The sequence below is a fragment of the Aulostomus chinensis genome, chromosome 8 (assembly GCF_037954235.1).
Source record: "Aulostomus chinensis isolate RoL2024-O1b breed Wild chromosome 8, RoL_Achi_v1.0, whole genome shotgun sequence".
In the NCBI taxonomy this organism is placed as follows: Eukaryota; Metazoa; Chordata; class Actinopteri; order Syngnathiformes; family Aulostomidae; genus Aulostomus; species Aulostomus chinensis.
The window spans coordinates 21,015,664-21,032,173 of NC_141327.1; the positions used below are offsets into that span (position 1 = coordinate 21,015,664).

The 16,510-nt window shown below is 40.2% G+C and overlaps 1 protein-coding gene and 1 pseudogene across 1 annotated transcript in view; one reads left to right on the plus strand and one right to left on the minus strand.

The window, feature by feature from the left end:
- Positions 1-220: 220 nt before the first annotated feature.
- On the minus strand, positions 221-2,092 carry LOC147257605 (uncharacterized; annotated as a pseudogene).
- A 3,106-nt stretch (positions 2,093-5,198) lies between these two features.
- smox (spermine oxidase) overlaps positions 5,199-16,510 on the plus strand; it is an 18,870-nt gene continuing 7,558 nt past the window's right edge. The window contains exons 1-3 of the mRNA XM_086211625.1: positions 5,199-5,330; positions 11,529-11,763; positions 14,966-15,192. Coding sequence (XP_086067751.1) covers positions 11,556-11,763; positions 14,966-15,192 — 435 coding nt within the window. The 5' untranslated portion in view covers positions 5,199-5,330; positions 11,529-11,555. The remainder of the gene's footprint in view (positions 5,331-11,528; positions 11,764-14,965; positions 15,193-16,510) is intronic.

A 16,510-nucleotide genomic window follows, 5' to 3' on the forward strand; every position in this document is an offset into this window, starting at 1 on the left:
CAGTTAACCATTACCTAAAAAATAATTATGGTTACACAACAGTTTCACCAACTATAACTGGATCAACCACTCTTTCCTCAATGTGCATGAAGGGTGACCTGTTTAAAATCCATGCTGAAGGGATGGCTTGGGTTCTACTTCTGGATCTCTTCGTCAGCTTTTGTCAACCATACAGTTCTTGAATCCTCCCTCAGTGTCAACAGACAACAGGTTATTAGCATCAGCGTGGACATCCTTCATTGGCCTGCTTTCCCAAAGCATCCCTAAGGGCTCGATGCTGGGCCCTCTCCTGTTTATCCTCTTTAAGCCCACCCTTATCCTCTGAATTGTTGAGTTTCTGAGGGAGGGTGCTCAGGACTATAATGTACGTGGGTGACAGGTGGGGATGAACGCCACCTCCTCTGTTCAGGGATGGTCGTTCCAGTTGGACAAAGATTGCTTCCTTAAATCCCTTTTCAAACCATCTGTCCTCTCTGGCCAAGATGTGTACCTTGCTGTCCTGAAGGAATGTCCCCTCTCCTTCAGATATAAGTGGAAAACAGAGTCTTGACCTGAGGTCTTTGCTCTCCTGTGTTGTGCCATCCACTTGCACAGTGGTTGTTTTTGTTTCCCCAATGTATAAATTGCAATTCTGGTTTGCACTAGATTCCACAAACTTCACTGCTTTGTTTGTGTCTGTGTGTTTTGTCCTTAGGGTGATGAGGATGAGGGGATGAGCTTCTGCCTCAGAGTGTAGCTTGGTTTGGAATGAACTGGGATGTGGTGATTGTTGAAGATCCTCCTGAGTTTCCTCAGCATTCCTGAATCATAAGGAATGACAATATTGTTCCTGTTTTTTTACTTCCTTTCAGTCTGCACTGGCTCTCTTTGAGGTCTTGCCAAAGGCCCAGTTGGGATAGCCACAGGATTTAAGTGCTTCCCTATTGTATTTCTGTACCTTCTCTTTCCCTTCTGTCCATGTAAGTACATTTTCAGCCTGATGGTTTGGGTTCTAGTAACTGCAAGCTTGTGCTCCAGTGGGTGGTTAGAGTGGAACAGCAAACATTGGTCTGTGTGTGGGGGTTTTCTATATGTCAATGTTTATGCTGCTATCCTTTTCGGTGTGTATGGCAAACTATCCCCTTTACATCCTCCTTGGTGAACTTGATGTTGTTAGCCAAAGTGCAGATGTTTTCTGTGAAAGCTTCAACTTACCTGTTTTGTTTTGTTTTTTTGACCCAGGTGTCATCTACACATCTAAACAACTGGCTAAAGGGGGAGTTCCTGTGAGCTTCTTCAACGTACAGGTTGGCCAGTACTGAAGACACAGGTGAGCTCATGGGATAACAACTGTGCTTCTGTCTGTAGAAACCTCCCCTTGTACTGGAAGTGCAGTAAAACCCTCCCCCTGTACTGGAAGTGCAGTAAAAACCTCCCCCTGTGCTGGAAGTGCAGTAAGGCACAAAGGTAGTCTGGAGTGAAGTTTGTTCTGCTGGCCAGAGTGTTTTCCTGTTGTAGCTGTCTCACCATTGTCTGTGCTGTTTCTCGGGTTGGAATGCATGTTAAGGGCAAAGTGACATCATAGGAGACCATGGTTTCATCTGCGTCTAGTATTATTGTCAGAGTCTTCTTGGTGAAAATCTAGAGAGTTTTTAAAGTGCCGTTGCATGTTCCCCACTAAGTGTGCTAAGATCTTGGCTAGGTATTTGGATATGTTGTAGGTAACAGGTGATGCTGCTGCTGAGGGGTCTGAGAGGTGCCCCTCCTATGTGTATCAAAGGGAGGCTGGTTTCCCCTGGGTGCAGTTGGAGAGAGGGGTCAGTCAATGATTTTCCTAACATCCATATACATACCAGCAATCAACGACCCCCAAACAGCCCCCATGAATACTGGCTGGGCCAGCGACTCTCATGTGACCCAGACGACTTTGAAACACAGGCCTCACATACGACTTGAAGAATCTGTGGTGGGTCACATCCACACAGAGGTTAAAAGCCTGCAACTCCTCACCAGTGACTTCAAACACAAGAAGCCATTTGGATGACATGTGAAACGTTGCCAAGGAAAATGCAACCGTCCAGTTGACTATGATGCAGGACTTCAGACGTACCATGATCTGGATGACTGAGAATCTTCCCCACATGACCACATCGCCCGTCTAGGACCTCCTACTGTATCTCCAACACTCAGGATCAAGCACCAGACCTGCATGGGTGAAAGAGCCTATGCCATTGCTGCCCTTTCGCTCTGGAACGCTTTCCAAAAATGTCAGAGACTTCAGTGTTCTGTCAGAATTTAAACGACAAATCAAAATGAATGGCTTTTAATGTGTGATCACACATTTTCTTGAGCTTTTGTTTTAATCACAGTTTTAATTCATGTGAAGTGCCTCTGAGTTCCTTGAAAAGTGTTTGATAAGATAAAATGTATTATGATTAGTAAATGTGATGATTGTAGGAGAAGTTAATTAACTCAAATTTAAGGCACAATTAGAGTACTCAGAGCTCACATGTTCCTGCAGGGTTTGGAGCTCCAGAGAAGAGGAAATATACTAGTTTTTGGACCTCAAACATGAAAGATGTCCTTGTGTCCTGCTCACTGATTACTGCAACAGCGATGGCATGAAATCAAGCAGTTGGAAAACAGCTCAGAAGCTTTGTATGAAATAGTAATGTATTTTGAATAACACCACTACAAATATATCTCAAATCAGTATAAGGGTTTCTATACCGTTGTGACTTTTTTTTGTTGTTTTCTTAATGATTGTCTGTGAAGCTTCCCACATTTAACAAAGCACAGACAAAGCACAGGACAGGAAGGGAGGCAACCTGCAAGATGAACTTCAGCGATTATTGGCCCATTCACCAGCTAAAGCTGATGATATTTGAGAGGTGCACCACCCCACCACTGAGTCATCCTCAGGACTTCCTGTTGATTTTTGAGTTTAGACCTGTATAGACAAAACAGCTGGGGATGGTCTTTTAGAAAAGTTAAAGGGTCAAAAAAACAAAAAAAAAACAACGCCTGCTTCCTGAGACTTTTCCTGCTTGACAAAAAAAAAAACCCACCAAACGCGCAGATCATCAGTTTAGATGCAGTATCCCCTCATTCAGTTGACAACTGAAATAGAACATTTCATTCTAATATTTGTTTGTGGTGGCAGGTTTACGGTGTGACGTGGTTCAAGTGAGGCTGCATTTTTGTGTATAAATACCTGCATTTCGCTCTTAATTACAGTGGCAGTGCTAAAATAGAATATGTATAATAATAATAAGTACACAATAAAACAATGTTCATGGAATTTTGTTTAAATCCTACAGCTATGCTGGTCTTACATTCCAAAATGGTCAAAATGTCGAGTTTGTATTTGTTGAATAGTGTCAAACACAGACAGTATCTTCACATTTTAATTATTGAATATCTCATTTAAATTATGAAACTTGTCTTGTCGTATGTATCTAAAGCTCATCATCCTCACTGAATTATTTTGTTTCAGCTTGTGTTGCTTTAACTGCTTTATCTTATTTACCAAGGAACAATTTTAGGTTTTTGTATGTATTCGTATTTAGCGCTGGCTGCCACCAGCTGCAGCGTGAAAAGACTGCTTATGGTGTGCTGGATCTGTAACAATAACAATTTCAATTATTTAATGTTCATTTATGATTTAATAATCTTCTCTAGAGGAAGTTTTCTGCAGCTTTACTTCATTTTAACGCAAGCCCAACCCTAACACTTGCAGTGTAGGATTTTTATATTACTACATTTAAGTTAATAAAAAATGAATGCTAATTACAAACATACTTGTTCCAATGAGTCATATTAAAGCCATATAAAATGTTCAATAAATCGCCACTGATTATATCATGTGAGTCATTTTCAGATGTGAAAAACACATATTAAAGAATATCGCACAGTATATTACAGGTGAAATGTTGGTTTACATGATAAATTAAATGTGCCTATTGGCTAACCTAATGAAAATACACCCAAAATGAATACTAGAAATGAAGTGCGGAATCTTTACTCATCAGAGAACCTTGTTCACATTCAAGCTCACTAAAAAAAAGCTGTAAAAAAATCAAGTCCACACCATTTGACAAGAGATACCACAACAGGTCTCTCACTGTTGAATACAACTACAGCTTCCACCCATGTTGTTGCAGTTCCTCTCAACTCCAGGAGGGGGAGAAAAAAGTTACACTCTAAAGCTTTAAGGGATCGTTCAGATTTTTTTTTTTTTAAGCTGGGTTCTCTTCGCTTCTTACCAATGATGACGTTGACAGGTAGAGTTCTTTTTATCAGCGCAAACCGTGCTGTTTCTCACATCGGCTCTGGAAGGTGGCTCACTGAGGTTCACTGAAATCTCCTCCACAATGCACACAAAGTAGATTTCAGTGAGCCTCGGTCAGCTTGTGCATACAGGAGCGTGACCCCAGTGACCCCTGCATGTCGTTTTTGTCCAACTTTCCAGAGCTTTTATGAGGGACGGCGTGGATTGTTCTGAGCAAGAACTCTGCTAATCAACATCATCACTGACAAGTAGCAAACAGCACTTAACTTCAAAAAGTAGTGATTATCCCTTTAAAATAACATGTATGGAGTATACATACAATGTAAATACAACACAAGAAATCAAGATGAGATGATAAAAGCACAAAGCTACCCAATAAATCAAGAGAGCTGGACAATACATGCAATATGCATATGACAATTTAAGATTAGAGGACAAAACCAACACCAAAATACAATAAGTCATGGAAGAATGATTACAAACACAACGTAAATCAAGGTAACACAAAAATACACAATACAATAAATAAAGCTAACATAATAATGCACACAATAAGATAAAATAAAGTAAAGTAACATGATAATAAGCCGAATCTATGTGAAGAAAATCAAGCGAATGTGAGTATACACGAATTACACGTCAGTCAACGTAAAATACACGAAATATCCAGTTGATAATTCACACAATTCAGAAAATCGAATATGAGAATACAAACTGCACGAAAAGGAGATAAGCTCAAATGAAAGAAGAAAACAATGTTGTTGTTGCTGCTGTTGTAATCTCGTCAACACCAACAGCAGAGCCCTGTAGAGCAAAGCTTGTGTTCCAGCGTGTGTGTGCGCGCGTGTGTGTGTGTGCGTGTGCGCGCGCGCGCGCGTGCCTGGAGGGCTGGTCTATCGTTGTCGTCATCATAATTAATGAGGAGGCAGCGGTCACGGAGAAACTGGCTGCTTCTGGTTTCCAGGCATAAATACAAAGCGGAGCCGGTCTGAGGGGAAACGGCACAAAGGAACGCGGAGCTCTGTGAGGTTGTAAAAGCTGAAGACCCGAAGAGAGTCAGGTAGGCTTCTCACCGACTGTATACAATGAACACATTTAACCTTAAACAAAAATCATTGAACAATCGGAAAGAATGATGTGTTTTAAAGATCAGTCCATGTCGCTGAAACCGCTCTCCCTCTCTGTCTCTCTCTCTCTCTCTCTCTCTCTCACACTCACACACACGCGCACACACACACACACACAGGGGCGCTTGTTTACTGCTGTCACGCTGCGAGTTACCGTTATTTTCCCTGTAATATATGTTTGTATAGAAAAAGAAAGACGCTGCACATAAAAGACAACAAGCGGATGAGAGATGTTACACTCGTGTTGCTGTGTTTATTCGGCGCTCTGCTCGGGGAGATTTTTTTTTTAGGGGGGTCGGGAGAACAGCGGTTTTTCTTTTTTGTTTTTGCCGTTTTCTCCCTTTATTTACCGGCTTTAATATATTTTTAGGTGTCCTACGTCTCCGCCATACGTTGTTTGTTTAAGCATCCATTTAGTTGGAGTTCGTCACTCAACTTGTTTTCTTTGTTTCAAACTGCTGCCACTTTGGATTCTCAGTTTATACGTGGCACCGAAGGCTTTTCCAACTATACAGTTTAGTAGTTTCCCATGCACCGGCAGCATGCAGGCGGTCACCGTCTTCCTCTGTATCTGCGTGCCTGTCTCCCGGGTTCCTGGTCTTAATAGGTATCGGTGTTCAATTCTTTAGTTTGGGTTCAAACAAACCAGGCTTCATAAGAGGTTTCTAGGATGTGACAGCCGGACAGATGCTGAAGACAAAGTTCTGATGTGTTTTTTTTTTAATCATTTAGCTCTTTGTTTAGTCTGTAACTGCGTATGTAGTCATTGCTTTTATTATTTTGATGCGTATTACCATTACTTACGTGAGAAGTCAGGAATAATTTGCCTGCAATTATGACAGATTTACTCAGACAGCAGATTGTCTCAAAAAAAAAAGATGACTTTATTACCCATTATGAGAGGATTTGATCGTTTTGAAATACTGTTAATGAAATAGAAATAATAATACCAGCACAACTTTTCAGAGAGATTGAGTTTTCATTCTGAAGAATATTCAGACAGACATAAGAAATAGAGTTGGGCTTTTTTCAGTTTGAGAATTGAGAAAGATATGTATAAGTAAGATAAGATAAATAAATAAATGTAAAATAAAATTAACGGCAAATAAATGGAGGTGGCATTCTTAAAGTCGGTGGAATTATTGAGTTCCTGTTATTTATTATACATTAAGTTTGTAAGATAATTGTCACCACATGTCTAATTTATAAGGTTTATTTTAAACCGTATTTTTCCTTCAACAAGTGTAGACTGTAGTATTTCAAGTGGTTCACAATTACATTAAAAACATAGAACAAATTTCAATTAAATTAAATCACTACATTGACAGCGAGCGTTTACGACACCCTGTGAGTCATTTATCTTTACTCATTTTATTCTAAAAAGCAGCGATTAAATTGTTATTTCGCAACAATGACTAACGAGGCTGAATAGAATTAAATGAGAAACATCTCTTGTGCAAAAACTAAAATATGAATGAAGCCGTCAGCCACATAAACCACAGTGATTATAGCTTTTTCTGTATGAGCTCAATATAGTAGGAGCTCATGAGCCGCTTTCATGATGGAGGCAAAGGAGGCGGCCACAAGGTAGCAACTGTAATGAGAGGGTAATCGGAGAAACTCAAAAAAGCAATTCCAATTTTATTTTCAAAGCTCATGGGAGAACGATACGACACCCTCTTTCTTTTGACGGTTTGATTTAAGCGAGAGAAAAAAACGTCCCTGACAAAAACAAAAAAACATTTAAAGTGTAAAAATGGCATCGGGTGGAGGCCCAGAGGAGGGATCCTTTCACAGGATGCACAGATCGATGCTGCAAGAACAGAGAGGAGCTGCAAACTCACTATATGAATATCTTTGATGACAGCAATTGGAATAAATGTAAATTATAAAAAGCAAGTGATGATGCATCCTGACACAGTGGGTCTATTATTAAGAAGGAGCGCCACAAATGCACTGGTCCATCAGGTCTGTAGGTTTTCCTGTGAAATGGTCACCAATGAGTGGATTTCAGCTCAAGAGAGAAGTGGAATTGTTATAGTGGGTTTAAAACTGACAACCCTAATTTAAAAAGTTGTTTTTTTTTTAGATGATTTTGTTAAAACAAATTACTACTTAATTAATCTTTATTAAGGGTGGCTGAAAGAAAGTAGTTCCTGTATCAATAATCTTCGTTCGGCATACAATACACACGACGCCTTAAAGAAAAAAATTCCATGGCGTATTTCAGTCATGATAATGCAACTCGTCTTTGATTTTGTCCAAGTTTATAATCTTTTTCTATCTTTATCTTTGCAAAATTGTGCATTTGTGTTGCGTCCAATCTGTCATCTCATTTGGTGAAAACCCTAAGTCAGTAGATTGCTGGGTATTTTTGTATAAGGAGAGAGAAGTTTGACAAATGCGGGTCAGGGTTTGACTCAAGAATTACAGATGTGATTGTGGACACAGCTGTAATTAGAGGAGAGAGCAACAAAGATGGGAGGCTGGAGCTCACAAACAGGCGTTTGGATAAGAAGATATTCCTGCACAAGGCTGCCTGTGCTTTTAAAAAAAAAAAAAGGCCACCAGCAGATGCACTGTAGCTTGCCATTTCTAGGTCAGTGGTAGCCCATGTCCCTGCTTCCACCTCCTCCTCCTCCTCACTCCATCTCACCCTGAGCTGCCTACACACCCAAGGCCAGCCCACACATTCATCTGTGGTGCTGCCGTAAAGCATGGAGTAGTGACATGTGGCGAGTGTATTAACCACCCAAGGTATTACAAGCAACCGGGGAGGAATGAGCACTCGGCGTGTGAAGGAGTGCCATTCATCAGAAATGTTTCTAAATGGCTCATCTTACCTTCAGGATCAAGTTTCACACTTTTATCAACCGCCTATTAACCCAGACAAGCAAAGCAAAACAAAATATGAAACAAACAAAAAAGCAAACAACAAAATACGGGTTGCTTATGCTACATTAATGCATTGTGTTGGTCTGGATTTAAGAATAAACAACAATAAATCATATTCTTATTAATGGAAAATATTAGATCAAATGTTTTTACTTGATAATTGACCTCACTTACACTATGAATGTGTACAGCTATTATATATGGACAAATCCAATTCAATACGCCCTTCAGTGGCTATACAGGTCAACGTTAGCGCCAACATGAAGATTAACATGATTTCCAGGACTGTTCATAATGTTCTTCAGTTAACAGACGGCAAACGCATGCAGCTCCAAGAGAGTAATGCGTCTTGGTGCAGCCTGTTCTTGTAGCAGGGTGTCACACATGCACAAACACCCATAAGAACAATTCGAATGTATATAAGCTAAGACAGGCAAACGAGGAAAGAATACATTAAATGCTGAAACCGATGATACATCCCTAACACACAGGACGTGTCTGGGCAGCATTGACCTCAACACACTTACAACAACACTTAAGGGATTTGTGGCTTTTGTGGCATTTACCAATCCTCCAACTTGTCAGATCATTTAAAGGCTTGTCATGAATTACCGGTGAGTCATTTTTTTCCAGAGAAGCACTCATCCTCTTCAGAGAAGTTAAAATAGGTCATATAAGGTGATGCAACTGGTTTCACCTGTAAAATGTGTGAGTGCTTTGACATTGACCTGAATGTTTCTTATTTTTTTAATAGGCCTCTTTGTCTTTTCAACAAATCACCTACTAGGGACGCACGCATATACTGTTTTTCTAACTTGCACTAAAAGTAGATTCATAGCTTGACATGATTCGCTGTGTTGTTTGAATGTTTGAAAGCGATTAAAGTCAATTGTTAAATGTCATCCAGTTTACGTTTACAAATGTATCACTAGAAAAAAAAGAAGAAGAAAAAGAAGTGGTTACAGTTCAGCAAGCACGCAACAGCTGCATTCCACTAGTCAACAGCTCACGCGAACCCCCAAGGATAAAAAGTTGTTGGCTAATAACGGCTGAATGAATCCAATACCAAGACTGATTGATCTCTTCTACCGGCTGATTTCTCATCCCTCCCCTTGTTTCTTTTCAAGCAGGTTATAAAGTATGAGATTTTTATGACGATAATCATGCTGAGGCATGAAACTCAACACTCACTATAACTGCAGGTTCAATGTCAGAGATTATGATTTTATTAAAACCATAGCCAAAGTGAACATTAGACCAACAGCGCCGTTTTTGCACTTTCAAAGATAAAGATTTAATTTTCCAACTGAAACATTGCCACGTTTACCCAAATTATAAACAGAATGTGAAGAAGTAGAAGAAGTTCTGATACATAAAATATGAAACGTATTTGATTGACAAAATAGCCCACATTGGCCAAACGTAACTGGAAACGTGACATAATTATTTAAAAAAGCAGTGCAGCAGCATCTCAGTACGGCCATTGTGTGATGATATTGCTGCTTCAGATGGAAACTCCTGTGCTGTAAATCCATGCAGCGAGCGAGCGAGCGACCCACATTCAGGACGAGGGTCACACGTGTTCAGATTAGCAGCTTTAACACATATCTGTGCTGGAGGTCGTATGAAAACAATCTGAAAGGGGAAGTTGCATAAATTAATAGAAATGCTTGTCTTTAGTCCAACGCCAAAATTAAGTTCATTTTTAGCTTTTATTCTGATTCGATAAAGCCGTTTCCACGTCAGCAGTGGTAGCCAATGCCCAACCTTTCGTGCAGTTCTAGCCGGTTTCGCATCTGACATCCCTTTGTCAGTTGTTGATCATGTGACTCGTGGAGCTGACATGTCATGATTGACAACTTGTTTTCACTGTGGCTTGAAAAATATAAAGGACAAGTCCTTTACCTCATAATTACACCTTTTAAAATGACCTTAAAAAGATGCAGCATATTGTTCCTTGTGTACTTGCAATAACAGATTTGTACCAGTTTGTGTCCAGTGTTGCTGTGGTAACAAAATAGGGAGTGCGTGTGTTTGTATTAACAGCAGGATATCACCTTTTATCTCAGAATAGGTCATAACTAGGGGGAAAAAGAACATTTGATATTCAAAGCTGTCAGTTGCAGCAGTTTATTGAAGTACATCCTCCACAATGAACCTCTGCCACTAACTGCTGGTTTTTTGTAGATTCCTCTATTTTTGGGGCCAACAGGTTTGTCTTGTGAATAGAATCCAGCTGTGTTCTTCTCCCAAACAGCTGTCTGTGCATTCACAGCACCACCACGCCAGAACGACACAGGTTGCTTGTCTATTCTTCTCTCTGAATTTCAGTGTCCTTGAGCGATTTTAGTTTAATCGGAGACATCGTGAGACGAAAATGCGTTTGGTTTGTGTGTTGTGTAGGGTGTGAGGACAACTCTGGCCGTATGCTTGAATAATCACGTCAGGGATAAAGAGGTTCAAATTTAAAATGTAATATTAAATATTAAAGAGTCACGAACAGAGTTGTAACTGTGGGTTGAATATGCAGCGATTACCAGCTATAAAGAAGAATCACAATCACAATTAATGAAATGATCAGGAATTTAATTATTTGTCGTGTAGGTAAACATAAAAATGTAACTACTATGCACAGCTATAAAAAGATAATGTGAAAATAAATACTTCTAAACAAGATGCTAAAACGTTATTCAGTTGTAATTTTTTCTACAACATTTCTTCATTCTATTTTCCTGTCATGTTTTAACAGTATTTTTATGATTTCCCAGAATGTTCTTCCTCAAGTCGGGTGACATTCTCGAAACACATTCTTAAGCTGCAACTGTCAAAATACAAAGTTGTTCATTCGTCAGTTACCCTCCATTTTGAAAACAAAAAAGGGGGGGGGGGTGGATACCTTGGCAAGTTTACCTCTGCTTCAATATGATTTTTTTTCTTTTTGTTTTCCCTGCAATGAAAATGTACAGCAACAGTTAAAGCTGCTATTATGATATTGCGATTTTAGGTGTAATGATTAATATGATATTGTCCAATTGTATGGTATGGTCTTGTATGGTCTTGGATGTTCCGGTATGGTATGTTCTGGTATGGCATGGTATGGATTCATGTCACATCCTTACATTTCAACTCAAAACTGATCAGCTTTCTCTCCCAGATGTGTTGTATGTGACCTTCTGCCCCGTGAGTCAGTGGTGTTGCTTCCATTTAAACCTTATTTTTCTTTCCTTTGTCCTCAGACTCCATTGCAGAGGAGCTTGGACGGCATGCAAAGTTGTGAAATTTCCTCAGACAGCACTGATGATCCTCTTAGTAGCGGCCTACGCATTCATCGGCAGCCTCGAATAGTAGTGATTGGTGCTGGCTTGGCCGGCCTTGCTGCAACTAGGGTCCTACTGAAAAACGGCTTCACGGATGTTACAGTCCTAGAGGCGGCAGACCACATCGGCGGGAGAGTTCACAGTGTTCAACACGGTGAGAAGATTCACACCAGTTGCTGTTACCTTCTGCTGCACCCGAACCATTTTAGCTACAGCAGCTTGAAGCTCTTTACATGCATTGGAGCATTTTTCTTTCCAACTGATTTGCCTCTTTCGCCCATCAGATATAAATATTGTATCAAATATCCCTAAAATTCATCAAGCAAATCCTATTCTTATTCAGAAATGATGAATGAAAATGTAATTTACTGGTAGAAGAGACTGAATGCGAGGAGAATGCTGGCATAAGTTAAGACTCCAGTAAAATCTTGTGATATCTATCTTGGATATTTTCACAGATTAGCCTCAAGGTGGGATTTGTTGCTGATCCACACAAGCTCTTGTTTCCCACTGGAGATCAAGAAGAGGCCACCATATTACTGCACTAATGTCCTTAGCATGAGCTGAGGGTTACAAACACTCATCTGTGGTCAGAGGCTTAAAAAAGCTCAAAATTAACCACACAGGCTACAAATTCCATCGTCATCGTCCATCGTCATCTTCCGCTTATTCCTACACATTAAGGGTCGTGGGGGGGTGGAGCCTATCCCAGCGTCAACGGGCGAGAGGCGGGGTTCACCCTGGACAGGTCGCCAGTCCATCGCAGGGCCAACATAGAGAGACGAACAACCATTCACACCTACAGTCAATTTAGAGTATCAATCAGCCTCGTCCCCTCTTGATGTCTTTGGACTGTGGGAGGAAGCTGGAGTACCTGAGAGAACCCACACAGGAACAGGGAGAACATGGAGACTCCACACAGAAAGATCCTGTGCTGGAGCTGGGGCTCAAACCCGGAACCTTCTTGCTGTGAGGCCACAGTGCTAACCACTGCACAACCGTGCAGCCAAGGCTACAAATTATTTTAGTTTTTAAGATTGCTTCATCATTATTATCCATCCCTCCATCCATCCATCCATTTTCTGCTGCTTATCCTGTTAAGGGTTGGGGGGCTGGAGCCTATCCCAGCAGCCTTCAGGAGAGAGGCAGGGTTCACCCTGGACAGGTCTCCAATCCATCACAGGGCCAACACATAGAGACAGACAACCATTCACACTCACAGTCACACCTACGGTCAATTTAGAGTATCAATCAGCCTCGTCCCCTCTCTTGATGTCTTTGGACTGTGGGAGGAAGCTGGAGTACCTGAGAGAACCCACACAGGAACAGGGAGAACATGGAGACTCCACACAGAAAGATCCTGTGCTGGAGCCGGGACTCGAACCCAGAACCTTCTTGCTGTGAGGCCACAGTTCTAACCACTGCACCACTGTGACGCCCATTATTTTTATTATTATTATTATTATTTGCTTGCCGTACAATGCACTAATTTTTTGGGGTTTTGGTACAATAATCAACATGTGTGAAATGAAGCCTAATCTTATTTTTTTCAAAAAATTTCATACTATAGACAAGTAGTTACTTGTAAAAATATTTATTTCATGTTATCAACTTCACATCCCTGAGAAAAAAATTAGTTTAAAATCATTTAATTCCAAGTCAACGTCCTCAGCCCTGATATGCGTGGTGTGTTCAAGTCACATCAGTTTTGACGGCGCTCAGGAGGTGCTGGTAGATTTACATAGCTAAATTGACAGGAATGTGCCTGATAACGTTTTCTGATTTCTGTTGTGAAACATTATTTTGTACTGTGAGGAACTAAAAATAGTGAAGAGGTCATCTGCTCCGTGATATTGTGTGAACATCAAAAGAATCACGTGGAAATACACACACAAACACGCGCGCGTAGACAGGCGTACTGCACTGTTATATATACTCCTTTATGTCAGGCACATGGATAATTGAGGCAGTTATATAAATGCTTGTTTATATTAGACCTCAGATCTTATGTAACTACATTACCACTGAGCCATTTCTCTCTTTTTCGTTACTCCATTTTCATTATATAAATGAAAATAACAAGTAGTCATCAAGCATTTCACTCCATCATTCAGAAGACACAAATATTAAATGAATGGTATCTCATTAAGCTTCCAGTATTTGATCGAATTGACCTCCTTCTCAAACACTCGAGAGTGGTTGTGCCTGAGCGAGGATGACTTTGATGATGTACCGTTTCCCTTTTTCTTTTTTTAAAATGGATCCCTTGAAATAAAAATGGCAGGCGAGGATTACTATTTAATCTGCAAGACTGGTTAAAAACAGCTCGCATGGGCTTCATCAGGCTGGAATTAGTGACTGAATTCATGCCCTCATTTTCTCCTGACTAGATTATTGTAATTGATTATTCACTTGCCTGAATAAAGCAGCGGTTACATGTTTACAGTTGGTGATGAGCGCGGCAGCAAGGCTTCTTAAAAACACTCCACGTAGGGAACAGATCCCAACCGCACAGGCTTTCCATCCGCTACAGAATCCCACATAAGACGGAATAAATCACTGCATGGTCTGGTTAGCATTACACATTGAAACTCTGAACATATTATTCAATCCCGTGATCAAAAAAAAAAAATCAAATGTTCAAGATTCCAAAATCCAGGCCTAAAACAAACGAAGACCATGTCTTTGCTGTTTTAGCTCTAATGTTGTGGAATCAAGTGGAAATTCAAAATACTTTAAGGAAAACCAACTTGCACAGACTGACATTTGTGTAATATTTTATTTAAGGTTTCCGAAATGCTTTAATGATTCATTGGTGATATTTTTTTTTAATCTTGATATCCTCATGTTTAAACACTGGTTTTATTTGATCTTTTTTTAATAGGACTTTCTTTTAATTTAGTTGTGTTTTAATATTTTTGTATTTTGTGTAGCACTGGTTGGTTTTCAAAGCCACTGTTGGATAATTACTTTTATTGTTTTTAGTCGTGTTAGGGATGTCAGGTGATTAAGTTTATTAATTACGCGTGTAATTAAATAAAATTATTCACATATATCAGTTTTGGCTGTAAAGAGGAATTGGAAAAGAGATTTTGTCATAGATGTTGAAAAAACTAAATAATATAAACTTTACAGGAGGATTTTTTTTTTTAGTTTTTCAATATTCAAACACCTCTAACTGTTCCTAAACAGTCATGACTTAAATAATTATAAATATGAAACAAACAGAACATCTCGCACCACAACGGACAAGGGTGCGATTAACAGTGTTTTAGTATTTTGTTTTTCTTATCATCATTTAATCAGTTAATTAACAAGCCTATTTATTATTAATATTGTTATTTTTCATGTTGTAGGAAAAGCAACTTTGGAGCTCGGTGCCACCTGGATCCATGGTGCCAATGGGAACCCAGTGTACCACCTGGCAGAGGACAGCGGGCTGCTTGAGGACACCACAGATGGGGAGAGGAGTGTGGAGCGTATCAGCCTGTACGCCAAGAATGGTGTGGCTCACTACCAGACCAACGTTGGAAAGAGGATCCCCAAGGACCTGGTGGAGGAGTTCAGTGACCTGTACAATGAGGTGAGGACACACACACACACACACACACACACACACACACACACACAAAACACACGGATTCACGCTTGAATACTTGCATGGTTGTATTCACAAGCCGGAACACAGAGTTACTCATTCTTCAGCCTGACTTCCATCAGCATACTGTATGTAATGTGTAAGTCAACCATCAACCAGTTATATAAAGTCAGGAGGCGACTGTTGATGCAGCCAATGCACATCTTCAATTCTAGAGAGATCTGAAAGGTTTCAGTTGATATTTGGGGAAATGTTTCTAGAAATATGTTCAAGACATCAAGAATATTTCCATTTGTTTCAACGGTGGAAGCACTGCTACACTCACACAGCCATGGTGAAGGATTGGAACAGTCTTCACTGGCATGAAATGAGATGATTGCAGAGCGCCAGTGCAGAACTTTAGTCTCCCCCTTCTTGCAGTTAGAGGAATTACAAAAATACACTTGACACGTGCACATGCCCGTAACAGAGTGGGTACAGATGGGAGAACGTCAAGGCAGCTAAAATACTCTAAATATCATTCAAATACCTGGAACATGAGTTTGACATCCTTGTCTGCCCTCAGTCCTCTCATCTCTCATTACCCTCCTGAGAGGAATTGCACTGCCACTTATTTCTGTGTGCTTGGGCTATTTTATAAAATGTATTTCATTTTTTTCTTTTTTCTTTTTTTTGAGCATGGAAATACTACTTCTTTTTGTTTGTATTAGAAGCATCCCCCCAAGGCACTTCTTAGGTTTTTGGTCTTCTCTGCCGCTACGCCAAGCTCTAGCAAGCACGTCCAACGGTGCAGTAACCAGACAGCTGATTATAAAATACTGCACATTGGTTTGATCTGGCACATTGATCAGAATGATGTGGACTCATTCATGTGTATAAATTTTTACAATTTTTATAACCTCAAAGGGGAAAGAAAAGGAGAACCAAGCAAAACAACATCAGCCATCTTTAGATAAAACATTGTAACTGTGCCTGTTTTGACGAGGAAAGGGGGCCTCATTTATTCAGAATTGATAAAGTTGGTCAACGTCTGAAAAGCAGAGGAGAGGAGTCACAGCACACATACACAGAGGTATGTCAACCCTTTGTTGTCTGTCTTTGTCTGAGCAGCTCATGACCTGTGGCTCCACCCGTGCTGCCCCGTGATACGTCTATGGAATTTCACATTCTCAACTTCAAAGCAACTCGCAGCACAGTAGTGGGGAAGTCGCTCATCTTGAAGGCAACACATATGTGAACATGTGAGGGGAATTTCCTCAAATTTGGTAAAAACATCCCTTTGGACTCAAGGATGAACTGACTA